General features: G+C 46.1%; 1 protein-coding gene across 3 annotated transcripts; it reads left to right on the top strand.

Moving 5' to 3' along the window:
- Positions 1-2,923: 2,923 nt before the first annotated feature.
- On the top strand, positions 2,924-12,776 carry TFPI2 (tissue factor pathway inhibitor 2). Of its 3 annotated transcripts, none has more exons than XM_015420201.1 (5): positions 2,924-3,079; positions 4,250-4,429; positions 5,860-6,039; positions 9,074-9,247; positions 12,191-12,776. In XM_015420201.1, exons 1-5 carry the CDS (start codon positions 2,986-2,988, stop codon positions 12,217-12,219), a joined length of 657 nt encoding a protein of 218 aa, XP_015275687.1. In that variant the 5' UTR covers positions 2,924-2,985; the 3' UTR covers positions 12,220-12,776. The 3 variants fall into 3 exon arrangements, with proteins under 3 accessions (XP_015275687.1, XP_015275688.1, XP_015275686.1); XM_015420202.1 differs by lacking the exon at positions 2,924-3,079 and adding an exon at positions 3,543-3,681 and having other exon boundaries at positions 12,194-12,776; XM_015420200.1 differs by lacking the exon at positions 2,924-3,079 and adding an exon at positions 3,543-3,681.
- The last annotated feature ends 1,835 nt before the right edge of the window (positions 12,777-14,611 follow it).

The raw sequence follows: 14,611 nt of genomic DNA, 5'->3' as shown, positions 1-14,611 counted from the left end.
CACAGGGGGTGCGGTCAGACGGCGTTCTGGGAGCGGTTTAAATTGTTCCAGCCCTGCTGCACTTTTTTTTTAACCTGGAGAATCGTGATCACACTCACCTTCTTGCTCCGGATCGTTGCGCAGCCACATTGCTTTCCGCCGTCCACATGCAGGAGCGTGTGTTGGTGTTCTTTTTCTCTCTCTCTCAGTTTGGGCATGCGCAGCCATCTGTAGAACTAAAATTTCTGTGCTGACAATGGTAGATTACAATGACATAAAAGGAAGGTGGTAATAATACGATAAACATTACAATACAATGTGATCCTCTACCCTTGAAAGTGACCTGCTCAACTGGGAAAGTCCATGAATTATTTTCAGGTATAGTGAGATTATTACATTCCAGGGAGAAAGTAGGTGATAGTCCAGCTGCGTGCAGACAGAAGACAGATTAGATACAACCATATGTAGTCAGTGCGCTCGTCCGATTAACTCACCTGTAGGACAGTAAAATGTCAATGACTGAAGTAACTGAAGTTATGCAGATCCTGACGAAATCAGTACAGTTAATTTCCCCCCATCCTAACATTTCTGCTTTGTAGGTTTGTGTAATAGGCTAACGGTAATCTGAATGCAAAGCAATGGACTAGTTTATTAATGGAACTACTGTTAATAAAATCCTCTACTTTATCACTTAGACACATAAATAAGAGGTCTCAGTTAATGCTATCATCTAAGCTTTCAAAATCAGACCTATCTGTATGTCATATAAAGGTGATATTTGTGGAATTGCTGTTCCTTCCTATTCCAGCATTAACATTCAGAAAATGGGTTTTGTGCTGGCACATGGAAGAGCTCCTTCAGTGGTCTTCTCACATTGCCCCAGTAGCAGGGAAAGGAGCATTGTGCTGATGTCAGGAAGCCTGTGAAACAACCAATTCCAAGGAAGCTGGCAGTCAGAGGGAAGAATTCCCTTTCAGTGTAAAGGAGGAAACTGAGGTGCCTCAGGCAGGGCTGCCTCTAAGATCTGTAGATTTCACAGGAAATCCACTACATTTACTCCAGTGTGCTGTTTTAAACTGCAGGTGGCACTTTGAGGCCAAACACATTTATTGAGAAAGGAAATCTGATCTTCATTGGTAGTCACTTTTTAGGAATGAAGCAATACTCTTCCAAACTATTACTGAATTCTTGCCAAATGTGAGGGATATAGTACAAACAGTACATGAATTGACCAATAATAGATAAAACAACAATATTAGATAAAAGAGGTATTTCTTTCATAATTAATTATTTTATTTATACAGACACAGGTATGCATGACATGATAATACAAATTGATAGGCTCTTACTACCTTGCAATATGACATTTCTGACCTTTTAAGTTGATGATGGTCAGCCACAGATTCCTCAGGAAAACTTTCATTTCTGTAACTACCACAAGGCAACTTGGACAAGGTCCACAGTGGTCTTAGTGCGAGCAGCAGGTCAGTCAATGACACCACAGCATCTTCTTAATGGCCCTGTGCCTGTAGTCTAAAATACTGAAGCACATTGAGTAACTGAAAGCTGCAAACACGCTGTCACAGAAACAAGCCTGTGGATAAGAATGGACAGATTTTCTGTGCAAGAACTTCTAACCAGGAGTCTACTGCAGTGGTAAAAACTAGAATATCCATGGACCCTGACCCTATACATGCCTATTCAAAAGTAAATCCAATTTCATATACTAACTCAAGCTGTCCAATACTCTGTCTTTTGTGATCTCTATTTTTAGTTAATTACTGTGCTGATTTTATGTTGGTTTTGTTTTTTGGGATCACCTTCAAGGTTCACTTTTCTCAAACCCCCCCCCCCCATGGGTATCTAGAAATTTTCCAAGCAAATGCACCTTTTGGTTAGCATACATCTCTGTACATATAAGTGCACAGCCTACTCACTGATTCACACATTGCACCTGTGGAAGTAGATTCTGAATGCCTAGGAATGGATTGTAGCACACTTATTTTTTCCTTCTTTATTTCAGTACAAAAATATCCTGCATTTATCCTCAATGGGAACCCAAAGCAGCTCAGGGGATGGCTTTCCCCTCCTCCATTTTAGCCTCACAAAAGCCCTGTGAGGTAGGGCTAAGAGAGCCTGAGGGGTACCAAGTCACCCTCCATGGCAGCGTGGAGCTTCAGGCTTGTCTCTCCCAGATCCTAGTCTGGCATTCTAACCATTACAGCCCACTATCCTTACCCAAACTGGCATCTTGGGTGGCCAACTCCCTGAAGGCTAGCCTACTGCGTAGCAAATGCATGGAAAGAACTAAATGCAGCCGTTGGAGCAGAGAATTCAGAATGGGTACAATCGGGCGCCGAGAGGGAGATTCCCGGTGCCTATGTTCATCTTTGGAGTGTTCCAAGATACGCCAGGGTGTTCAAGGGGACTTACTTCCACATACCAGTGCCTACTGTGGACACCCTCAGAGCTTTTGAGAAGAAAAGACCAGCTATGGGATCGGAGGCGTTCACAATATTCTCGGCAACACTCTCTAAGCGGACTTCATCGTTTTCGCCAAAGTTCTGCTGACTTGGATGGAACTGTAGACCCAAAGGGGAAAGTTTGTACAACTTGGTGTCCTGCAAAAAAGAGAAAAAGAAGAAAAGCCCCAGGCTTGATTTAACAGACACGGGGATGTCCCGGTTTCGTCGCCCCTGGTGGCCCCCCTTCTCCTCTCCCCACCTCTCGGCCTCCCCCACACTACTAGCCAGCCGAGCATTACTTTGGGGGAAAGGCCGATGACGCGCGGCGCTAGCAGGCAGCCGCCAAGGACTCGCATCGCCTTCCAGAAAGTGGTGTGAATCAGCGCTCCTCCTCCTCCATACACCCCGCGGGAGGGAAGGAGGCGGGGGCAGGAGAGCCTGGGCGCGTATAAAGGGGGCTGGATGGGACAGGGGCCGCTAAACGCCCTCTCGGCCTCTCTTCATCTGCCGCGCACTCCGGGAAGGACCATCCTCGCTCGGTATGCAGCTGCCCTCTAGGACCCCGCGGGTCGTGTCGCTGGCAGGCTGGCTCTTGCTGCTTCTGGGGCACGTCTGTCCCCAGGCGGCCAGGAAAGGTAATCGCTTTGCGAGAGACTTCGAGGGTCGCTCTAAGGGGCTCTTCTCGCGTCGTTTTGCTCGGTGGACTAAGAGTGCGATGCGCCTTACAACTTTCTGCGCTTTCTACCCCCTCCCCCCGCAACCCAACAAGACACGTGCTTGGGATCTAGTTGACGTAAGAAAGGGCAATGGTAGAGGATGTAATATAGGGATGTATTTCCCGAAAACAAAAATATAGCATTCTGGAGGATTGTTCATTGTAACTGTACTTATTTGGGTATATGCAGGGCCCAGTTTTCAAAAGAAAGTTTAGGCTGACAGCTGTTGTGTAAGTCAATCACAAACCTCTTTAATCCATGAACGTTTCACTTACATAGCTTACTTTCACTTACTGGACTCTTTTTGTGTGGGGTCAGGGATGTCTGGGCGCGTATAAAGGGGGCTGGATGGGGCAGGGGCCGCTAAACGCCCTCTCGCCCTCTCTCCATCTGCAGCGCACTCCGGGAAGGACCATCCTCGCTAGCTATGAGGCTGCCCTCTAGGACCCCGCGGGTCGTGTCGCTGGCAGGCTGGCTCTTGCTGCTTCTGGGGCACGTCTGTCCCCAGGCGGCCAGGAAAGGTAATCGCTTTGCGAGAGACTTCGAGGGTCGCTCTAAGGGGCTCTTCTCGCGTCGTTTTGCTCGGTGGACTAAGAGTGCGATGCGCCTTACAACTTTCTGCGCTTTCTACCCCCTCCCCCCGCAACCCAACAAGACACGTGCTTGGGATCTAGTTGACGTAAGAAAGGGCAATGGTAGAGGATGTAATATAGGGATGTATTTCCCGAAAACAAAAATATAGCATTCTGGAGGATTGTTCATTGTAACTGTACTTATTTGGGTATATGCAGGGCCCAGTTTTCAAAAGAAAGTTTAGGCTGACAGCTGTTGTGTAAGTCAATCACAAACCTCTTTAATCCATGAACGTTTCACTTACATAGCTTACTTTCACTTACTGGACTCTTTTTGTGTGGGGTCAGGGATGATACTCCCCCCCCCCCCCCCCTTTTTCATTTTTGTGCCCAAACTGCTTTGTTGCCAAGAATGCTGTTATGGAAGTGGTTGTATGATTTCCCTTCTCCCCCACGCAAAGCTCTGTTGGTCCAAGTGGTGGATAACTAAGGCACCTTCTCAATCTTTTTCACACAGACAACAGCGAGATCTGCTTGCAGCCACCTCTTAAAGGACCCTGCCGGGCTATTCATGAAAGGTGGTTTTATGACCGATACACGCAGACTTGTGAGAAGTTTACCTACGGCGGTTGTGAGGGGAATGCCAATAACTTTCTAAGTGAGGAAGATTGTGAGAAAACTTGCTGGATGATCAGAAGTAAGTCACCCCACCAACTGAATTGTGGGTTCTTGTCCTGAGACATTTCCATTGCCGACATGTTCTTCTATCTCTGAGACTGCAGACCATTGCCTCGTTTCCATTGCTTAATTCAACATCACTGCTGGTTTCTGATCGGTGCAGATCTAGATTTTGAAAACTTTCTTTGTTTAATGATTGCATGCTGATCATACTCAAGGTGTCGTTCATGTCATATAATTTAAGCCCTACAGAAATTTGATTCTGCTGCAGTGTTTCCTTTCACTGCTTCTAAACCAACGTCTTGCGACCTCCTGAAATGTCCCTTGAACCTCATAAACTAGGGTGGGCCAACTGTGTGTCAAGTGCATGGAGAGTTCATGAGAGGACAGAAATAAGTTCCTGTTTTGGATCTGTGCTCGAGATGCGTTGCTTGGGAGGGCCTGCATCTATGCATGCACAGTAATGAGGTGGCAGACTGAACTGCACTACTTCAAACTGGCTTTTGTGTGAGTTTATGGGAGAGAATGAGTAACAGAGAATGTCAGAAGTGGCATAGTGGCGCATCAGGAGGCAGATTCCAGCACTGTACACACAAGCATGCTGCGTTTCTACATTTACTAAGTTTTAAAAAATAGTTAAAATTGCTTTTCAAGTAGGAACGTATTCCCCAAGCTGTATTTTCTGCCTTCTCAGGATTCCATCATCTTGTCGAATGCTTAGATCCAGCCGCAGGCAAAGTCGATGGAGGGGGGGAAGAATACTGCAGAGCAGACCTGATGGGTCAGGATCTTGGGAAATGCAAGAAAGCTTTTGGGGCGGGAAAGAGAAGGAAACAGTAGATGCTGTTAATGGGGAAATGGCAGTTTTTAATACAACAGAAGGAAGATGCTTCAGACAGTGGGAGGTTTTTAGCCATAGAGACAGTTACCATAAATGGTCGTGAGGAAAACTACCAGAATAACTGTTTTAAACATATCATATGCCAACCTGGAGACTCTGTATCTGCTAACTATGAAAGCAGATAACACAATCTCCCATTTTTTGGACACCATGAACTTTTGACATCATTCTTATCTTTTATATTCCACTTTTCTCCCTGATCAGGGACTCAAAGCAACTTTTCACCTCATTCCCTGTTCGTCCACTTAATCCTCACAACAACGTTGTGAGGGTAGGTCAGAATGAGTGATTTGTGACAGGCCCAGGGTCACCCGGCAGGCTTCCATGGTTGAGCCAAGGATCTGAGCCAGCCATCCCTGACACTCCGACTGCTACACTATTTTAACATGTGGTGAAATGTTCTGTGCTTGGAAATACGATGGAGCCTCTGTCTGAACATCCGTGGGAGAAGGACTGAGCCACACAAAAACTCCGCTGGGAATGTGGAGATCCAAAAACATGGTTTGTAAGTTTAACTGAGATGATCTGTTCAATCCTTTTCATTTCAGAAGTTCCCAAAATATGCCGACTGGAATCTGACGAAGGGATGTGCAGAGCTTTAATACCGAAATACTTCTTCAACCTCAGTTCAATGGCCTGTGAGAAATTTTACTACGGAGGATGTCTTGGGAATGATAACCGATTTGACAGTAAAGATTCCTGTATGGACTTCTGCCTTCCTCAGACAAGTAAGGATTTGTTTTTAATGATGCAAGGGCCTAGTTTGATTGGTAGGGAATAAATGGAAACTCTAGCCTGCATCAGCCCCCCTGCCCATGTCCCTTGCTTTTTTTCCCCCTCTCACCCCCTCCATCTTAGAGACCACTGCTGTGGAAACTGAAAATCAAAGCCTGGTCTACCTGGTCTGCCTTACGAACGTGATCTTTCACCTACAGGCCCTGCCTCATCCCCCCTAAACACATTTTGTAGCAGTTTTTGTTTTTTCTTGGGTATGAAGAAGAAGAAGAAGAGATTGGATTTATACCCCGCCCTTCACTTGAAGTCTCAGAGCGGCTTATAAACTCCTTTCCCTTCCCCTCCCCACAACAGACACCCTGTGAGGTGGGTGGGGCTGAGAGAACTCTGACACAAACTGCTCTTTTTCAAGGACAGCTGTGCCAGAGCTTGTGACTGACCCAAGGTCACATCAGCAGGTGCAAGTGGAGGAGTGGGGAATCAAACCCGGTTCTCCCAGATTAGAGTCCGCACACTTAACACTTAACCACTACACCAAACTGGTATGAGAAGAGAAGATTCTCTCCTGCATCTTTGAGTAATCTTTGCAAGGTGGATGAGGATGCCTTTAGGATCTGTGAGCCACCAAGCATCAGAGACATGGCTTGATGCCATAGTAACATCATTCCTACTTTTTTTTTCTGCCGGAAATGAATGGGAGTCTTTGCTTGTCTCAACATTTTAACAAAAGAGCTACCTATGGGAACACCATTGGGGTGAGAGCTGAAAATGTTTCTTACTGCTGGTGACTTCAGACATTCAGGATCAGACTTATTCCTATCTGCATACCTCCTTTTAGGTTTTGTAGCCTAGTCAGACTGGCACAGTAAGAAAGTCTTGGCAGGTATGTGTGAAAAGGATATAGGTGTCGAGGGCCCCAGTCACACGGGGGAAATTGGCGCAGCCAAAGTGTGGCTTTTTAGAGCCACACCAAAAGAGACGCGTGGCAGACAGATCCCCTGAGCCGCTGCGCAGTTGCTCCCCGGCACGATCATATGCCGGGGGGGGGGGAGCCATGGAAGGGAGAGTGAGGCAGCCGGCTGCGCATGTGTGTGTATGCGCAGTTCGGCCAGGAGCCTCGAATGCTGCTAAAGACGGGCACGCTGGCGATCCCATGGCCGTGCTTGCTGCGGCGTTTCAGGTTGGTAGTACTCTTTCCTAGGTTTTTTTTAATGCGTGTTTTCGGGCTGAAGAGACGGATCAGGAACGGGTGCATGCTGCTTCCCAGATGTTGCGTTGTGATCGTGCCCATTTGCTGTGCCCCCGAGCCATCCCTCTTGCAGGGCAAAACTTCCCGTGTGACCGGGGCCTTAGTAGACCATACACTGAACAAGAGTCAGTAGTATGATGTGGTAGCTAAAAAGGCAAATGTGATTTTGGGCTGTATCAACAGAAGTACAGTGTCCAGATCACGCAAAGTGATAGTATCGCTTTACTCTCCTCTGGTTAGACCTCACCTAGAGTATTGTGTTCAGTTTGGGGCACCACAATTTAAGAAAGATACAGACAAGCCGGAACATATCTAGAGGAGGGAAACAAAGATGGTGAGGGGGCTGGAGACCATCCTATGAGGAAATGTAGAAGGAGCTTGGTATGCTTAGTCTGGAGTGGAGATGACTGAGAGGTGGTATGATAAGCACCTTCAAGTACTTGAAGGGCTGTCATATACAGGATCATGCAGAGTTGTTTTCTGTTGCCTCAGAAGGTCGGACGAGAACCAACAGGTTGAAATTAAATCAGAAGAGTTTTCAGCTAAACATTCCTGACAGAGTAGTTCCTCACTGGAACAGGGTTCCTCGGGAGGTGGTGGGGTCTCCTTCTTTGGAGGTTTACATATAGAGGCTAGATGGCCATCTGACAGCAATGCTTAGGCAGATCATGAGAGGGAGGGCAGGAAGAGTTACATTAGTGCTTAGTTCTCGTGGCCCTTGCTTACACACTCAGGGAAATGCTGATTGCCTCTTTGGGGTCAGGAAGCAATTTTTCTCCAGGCCAGTTTGGCCTGGGATCATGGAGAGTTTGGGGGGGGTTGCCCTCTTCTGGGCATGGAGCATGGGTCACTGGGGGTGCAGGGGAGATTTGTGAATTTCCTGAATTGTGCAGGAGGTTGGACTAGATGACTCTATGATTCTATGTTTCTGGCTCCATTTTAAGTGCCCTTCCTAAGTTCAAACCTGAAGATATTTTCTCCCATGTCTGTGCTAGAATATTGGCTTTTACTGTCAAGCAAACAGCATGCCTAAGTTTCTACTGTTAGATGTCTGAAAATATTTATGACTTTAGAAAATGGGTATCTTTTACTCCCTTCTTTAATAAGTTTTGGATGCACTAGGAAAGAAAGAGAGAGATGAAGATTTTTTTCTAGCAATCAGCACATGCTAATTGTTGAATCTCTGTCTCTTCAGGAAGTACCCTAACTTATGATATCTCCCCCAGTCTATCAGTGAATCATCAGTGCTTCTATATGGATATGCTAGCATTCGAATAGGTTGTGGGGGATATTTTGTACATTCACTTCACCCTCTAGGACATCCACCCTTTGAGACATCCTTGAATTTGTTTGTGGAAGAAAGCCAATAAATGCACTTAGAAAGGCCATAGGGATAGTCCCATAATTGGTGAAAAGGAAAAAAAAGATTTAATTCATTGAATTCTGCAGTTGTTTGACCATCTTAGTTACAAGCTTCATGGAAAGGTCATAACTCTGGATAAAATTTAGACAGGTCTATAATTCAAAATAGCAGTTACAGCACGGAATCTCCTCTAAAAGTCAAAATTGCTACCCTTTGCTTTTGCTTTTGACATACAGAAATTGGGAAAATACCCAGGGGAGGGGGGTTCAGCATGGAGAATATCTAAATATATCAAAGTAACTTATGTTTGGAGTCAGGCTTTTATTGGTTTTGAACTCTTCACTATGATAATCGTTTACTGAGCAACACTGATCGTGCTCATTAACTTACCGGTATCTTTTTTTTACATTTTAAGATGGACCCTCATTTTGCTATAGCCCTAAAGATGAAGGGACATGTTCAGGTTCAGTAACTCGCTTTTACTACAACAGAAAAACAAAAACCTGTGAAAAATTCATCTATACTGGATGCGGAGGAAACGAAAACAATTTTGCAAGGATGAAAGATTGTATCAAAATCTGTAAGAAAGGTATGCTGCTTTCCTTTGGCTTTGATAGCAAGTTATAGGCATTAGCATTAGGGTTGCCAAGTGGTTTTCTTGCCACAGCGGGGGACTCCTATAGAGTTTTCCCTCGGATGACCGTGAACCCCGCCCCCAGCGTGCCCGGCGTGGTCACGCCACTTCCGGGTGACATGCACATCGGGGTGGGGTTCCCCCCGGGGCCCAATCCGCTGACGGCAGGGAACGGGCCTCTGGGGCGGGGGTTTCCTTGCCCCCCGGGGGGACTTGGCAAGCCTAATTAGTATGCATGTAAAATGCAATCAAGTTGCAGCTAACTTATGGCAACTCCTCATGGAGTTTTCAAGGCAAGAGGCAAACAGCGGGGATTTGCCGTTGCCTGACTCTGCATAGCAACCCTTGACTTCTGTGGGGGTCTCCCATCCAAGCACTAAACCCAGGCTCACCCTGCTTAGCTTCCAAGTTCCAACAAGATCAGGCTAGCCTGCGCCATTAAGGTCAGGGTATTGTTATGGGCATTGATTCAACTCTAAGTGCTTGGAGAGGAGTACATTTTTGTAAACTAAATAGGCTTCACAAATGGGAGGAAATCCTGCTATCATGTTGAACTCAGTGGGTTGGATTCAGACTACCTTTTCTGCTAATGGAAGGGATGGGGTAATTTCCACCAATTCCCTCTTCCTGCTGCAGCACCCCACACCACAATTAGACACTCATGCTGTTCCTGAAGGTACCCTGTGCCACAGGAGAAGCATTTCCGGGAGAATAATGGGCTGTAGCATGGGGTAAAGCAGGAACATTCTGTTACACTGACAAAAGTACCTTGCGTGAGCAGAAAATTTATTCTGTATCCAACCCATGGAGACTAACTTCCTTGTAAAAATGCATAAAACTGGATTGTCCATGGCACAGGGACCTGTTAATCTGTTGATTCCACAGAATGTGTTAAGTAAAAAGATCATGGGTCATCTTTTGGTGGTAGAAGACGAGACTGGATTTATACCCTGCCCTTCATTCAGAGTCTCAGAGCGTCTTACAAACTCCTTTCCATTCCCCTCCCCACAACAAACACCCTGTGAGGTAGGTGGGGCTGAGAGAACTCTTGACAGAAACTGCTCTTTCAAGAACAGCCCTGACAGAGCTATGGCTTGCCCAAGGTCATCCAGCAGGTGCAAGTGGAAGAGTGGGGAATCAAACCTGGTTCTCCCAGATTAGAGTCCACACACTTAACCACTACATCAAACTGGCTATCCACCACCACTCCACCCATTCTGTAAGGGGAGGTGGAGGACTGAAAGATTATCCCAGTAGCGAACAATAGATCACCAGTGTAGAAGGACTCTAGGGATGATCTTGCAGTTTCCACACTGCAGCTTTTTTTTTGGGGGGGGGGGAGCTTGCCCATGATGTAATCATCCTTTTCTCAGCTTTCCCCATCTTTAGTATGCTCTTTCTCAAGCGTGCTTTACACTGATCTTTTTGGAAAGAAGGCAGTCCTAGCGTGTTAGCACATTATCTGAAAGGAATGGTATGCATTTCCTTGCCTAGATCACCACCATTTCCCCACCGTCAGCCCCTCACAGGCACCATTCCCCCAGCATTTGTTTCCTGCCATGCCACCAAAGGGCATTTTGAACAAAACCTGGTAACTGGTAACTGTAGCTGTAGCAATCCACCACCATGTATCTATTACAAATCTTAATACAGCCATTATAGTGCTGTAGCGCATGCATGAATAAAAGAACAAAACAGCCAGACAGCCAGAATGACCGTGCTCTTGAGAACCAGTACAGTCACTGTGCAGCACATGTGGGAGGGAAAGTTGGGGAAAACATACCCCAGTGTGCATATAAAACTCCCACATATGGAAGCTCCTGTTGGCAAGGAACAGTGACAGTGATGAACGCAACATGGGCAATCCACACACGTGGAAGCAGACTTGAGCAGCTTCATGCAGACCAAATTGAGAATGTTGTTGGTGGGTGCCATCCAGCTAGCTACCCTAGTGAAGTCAGAAAAACATCCTGTTGTCCTTTGAAGCAGTGTAAAGGACACCATTTCCCCTCCTAGCCCCATGGCCTCTCTATTTATTTATTTAGAAAACTGATACACTGCCTCTCCAGACCTGCTGAAGGTGGCTTTAGGAAGAAGACAGTGAATGTTGTGAAGAGACAGACTGGGGTGGGAAAGGTGAAGCAGAATGAGGGGAATAGCTACCTACCACCCCTTCAAAACAACCACAGTCAAACTAGTTGTCCACCAGAAATACAAAATTGTGCAAACTCATTTATGCAGAAAATCAAATCTACTGGAAGCAAAGTTTAATGACTTTTCCAATGGTAAACTTATTTCACTGCACTTTCTTTCCATGGCCAAACAGTGGATAAGATCTGGCTTTTTTCAGAAAGAGGGGAACCCCACCTTGCCCACACAGCTATTGCTACTACAGTGAATAGAGTGATCAAATATGGTCCCGGTCACACGGAGGGGTTTGGCCCGGGAGAGGGACGGATCGGGGGCACAGCAAACGGGTGTGATCTCACCGCAACATCTGGGAAGCAGCGCGCACCCGTCCCCGATCCGTCCCTAGCCCCGAAAACCCGCTGCATAAAAGAACCACCAATGGAGGTGGTCTTACCTGAAAGGCCGTGGCAAGGGCGGCCGTGGGATTGCCGGCGCGTCCTTCTGCCGGCTCATCCTCGGCTCCTGGCCGAACTGCACATGCGCACGTATGCACAACTGGCTGCCTCGGTCTGGACCGTGGCTTCCTCCCCAGCATCTGATCATGCCAGGGAGCAACAGCACCGCAGCTCAGGGGATCCGTGTGATCCCGCCGCTGCATGTGTATTTTGGTGCAGCTTCCAAAAGCCACACTTAGGCTGCGCATTCCCCCCCCCCCCCCCCCCGGGGGCCTATATGTGATTGTGATTTGATTTCTGTTCTTTTCTTTAGCAGGGAAGAAATCAAAACGCCGGACATGAAGAAGAGGTGTTTTCAACAACAGTCAGATGGAATGCCACCTACTGTCTTTACTCTGAAGAAGTCAACTTAATTTATAATTTTGATAATATATAATTTTCCTGTATGATCAATTGTTGAATGTTGCAAACCAGATTCAGTCATGGTAATCTTCATGTAACTCATCGTTCCAGACTAGACCTTGTGTGAGATCTTCTCGAGGAGCAAGGCTCAAATATCCAGCATCTGGGTAGCTGAACCTCATTCAGAGATCTTGGTTGGCACAAGTGGACTCCATATATTATGCTCCACACACATGTGCACCTTTCTCCACCACCCTCTGAATGATGGGAGCTGTCTTCTCACCATGCTGTTATACAGGGAATGAAATCTTTGCTCTTGTCTTTCTGTCTTAACATGTCATTAGGGCATGTGGAAAAGATGTCACAGCAAAGTAAATGGACAATAGAAATCCGGCACAACTATTTGTTTGACTTTATACAGTCAGATATCGTGGCGTCAATCAACAAGGGAACAACATGGGAAGAAAAATCCATGGAAATAAAGACCAGATGGAAGACCTACCTAGATTGGATACTGAAAGAAAGAAGAAAAGACATTCAGTGGAAGATTCTTTGTGCCCATGGCTGGGGTGAAAAGACTAAGATTAAAAGGGAGGGAGGGAGGGAGGGAGGGAGGAGAGGGGTGAAACTGTATATAGCTACAAATATTTGATGTAACAGACTAAACAAACAATAAATATATATATTTTTTTAATTAAAGATGTCACAGCTTTATAGGTTTAGCTTTCCTGAAGCCTTTTGCTGAACCCAAAGATCGCCAGGGTCTTTTTATGTACCGTATGTAAATATTGTCATAAGTTTAAAACATAAATAAATTTGTAGAAACATGGTCTTTTGTATGGTATACAGAAATTGTCCTGCTATTTTGGGAGAAGGGCTTAAGCACTGTACAGCTGAGGTAGGAAAAACTGACCTTTTTGTCAGTTTTTTTGGACTGTAAAAATAAATATTGCTACTGCAGTGGCTCAAGTGGTTAAGACGCTGAACTGCAGGCTGTGGAAGGTCAGTAGTTCAGCAGTTCGAGACCCGGGTGCCGCATGACAGGGTGAGCTCCTGTCTCTAGTTCCAGCTCCTGCCAACCTAGCAGTTCGAAAGCAAGAAATTGCAAGTAGATAAATAGGTACCACTTCGGTGGGAAGGTAACAGCGTTCCGTGCACCTTGGTGTTTAGTCATGCCGGCCACATGACCACGGAAACGTCTACGGACAGCACTGGCTCTTCGGCTTTGAAATGGAGATGAGCAAGGGAACCTTTACCTTTTTACTATCAGTATTTTAGTTGTGAACTTGTTATGGAGGAGATAAGGAACAGTCATATCATACTATTGAGTGTGATTGTGTCAAGTTTAGGGGGGAATATGTAATAAATATGACTTGTTCATGTTTTCATGGGTGTTACTAATACAGGTAGCTTACCTTCAGAGGGCAGCCATTTTGGTCTGCACTAGAAGAGTTAGATTCGCACCCAGTAGCACCTTAAGAGACCAACAAGATTTTGGGGGTATGAACTTTCGAGAATCAACGCTTATCTGGTATCAGACAAAGGGAGCTTTGACTCTTGAAATCTTAACCCCCCAAATTTTGTTTCAGGAAATTAAATCAAATACTCAAATCTAGCTCTTGTAAACTTTTTATTAGCAAATAAGGTGAATGAGCTATTTAAGGTTGTCTACTGGTGAGTGCAGTAATGGTTACATTTCCACCCATCGTTTGATTTGGATGTAAAACAATAGGATTTCCCTTCATCATTAATTTATTCCTACTGATGATAAGTCATGGACACTACAATGGGGAACAACAAGGTGCGGGGGAAGAAGCTGAAGGAGAGGTTTGCTCATGGAGTCCATGTCCAGGTACTCAGGTCATGGCATGACAGTTCTTCTACAACATACTTTTACTGGCATCTGTGCACTGTGTGTGGCCAGGGTGCTTAGGTCATCTCTGCTGCATTGCAGGTGAGTTGGCAGGTAACCCATGGATCCATCCTTGGTCTGGCACATCATCTCAGGAAGAGGCTTCCCTCATCTTGGTGCATGTTCATAGTCCAGGCAGTTGGCATCAGCTTGTGGTCACCATACAGTTCAGTCCCTTTTGCACACTAATTGCACAATCCAGTTTTATGACTTATCTCTCCCTTATAATAAAAGAGTAGTGGGTGCCAAAGTTCTAAAATATGCCCCGTTAGTGTATGGCCGGAAAAATTGCCACTCAGAAGATGCTGCCTGCGATGACTGGCTCCCTCAGCAAACCTGGGCTGCCATTGGCTGGGTGGCTGGGAGGGGAGGGAGCCAGTCATGCAGCCAGCGTCTTCTGAGCGGCCATTCTTCCGGACA

Source organism: Gekko japonicus, unplaced genomic scaffold (assembly GCF_001447785.1).
Source record: "Gekko japonicus isolate JY-2015 unplaced genomic scaffold, Gekko_japonicus_V1.1 scaffold154, whole genome shotgun sequence".
Lineage (NCBI taxonomy): Eukaryota > Metazoa > Chordata > Lepidosauria > Squamata > Gekkonidae > Gekko > Gekko japonicus.
The sequence above is the reverse complement of the archived record's forward strand: the minus strand, read 5'-3'. Positions and strand labels throughout refer to the sequence as shown.

Coding starts and splice junctions, on each gene's coding strand:
- TFPI2 (XM_015420201.1), top strand. CDS start 2,986: ATGCAGCTGCCCTCTAGGACCCCGCGGGTCGTGTCGCTGGCAGGCTGG. Junction 6,040..9,073: donor CTTCTGCCTTCCTCAGACAA/GTAAGGATTTGT, acceptor TTACATTTTAAG/ATGGACCCTCATTTTGCTAT. Junction 9,248..12,190: donor TATCAAAATCTGTAAGAAAG/GTATGCTGCTTT, acceptor TCTTTTCTTTAG/CAGGGAAGAAATCAAAACGC.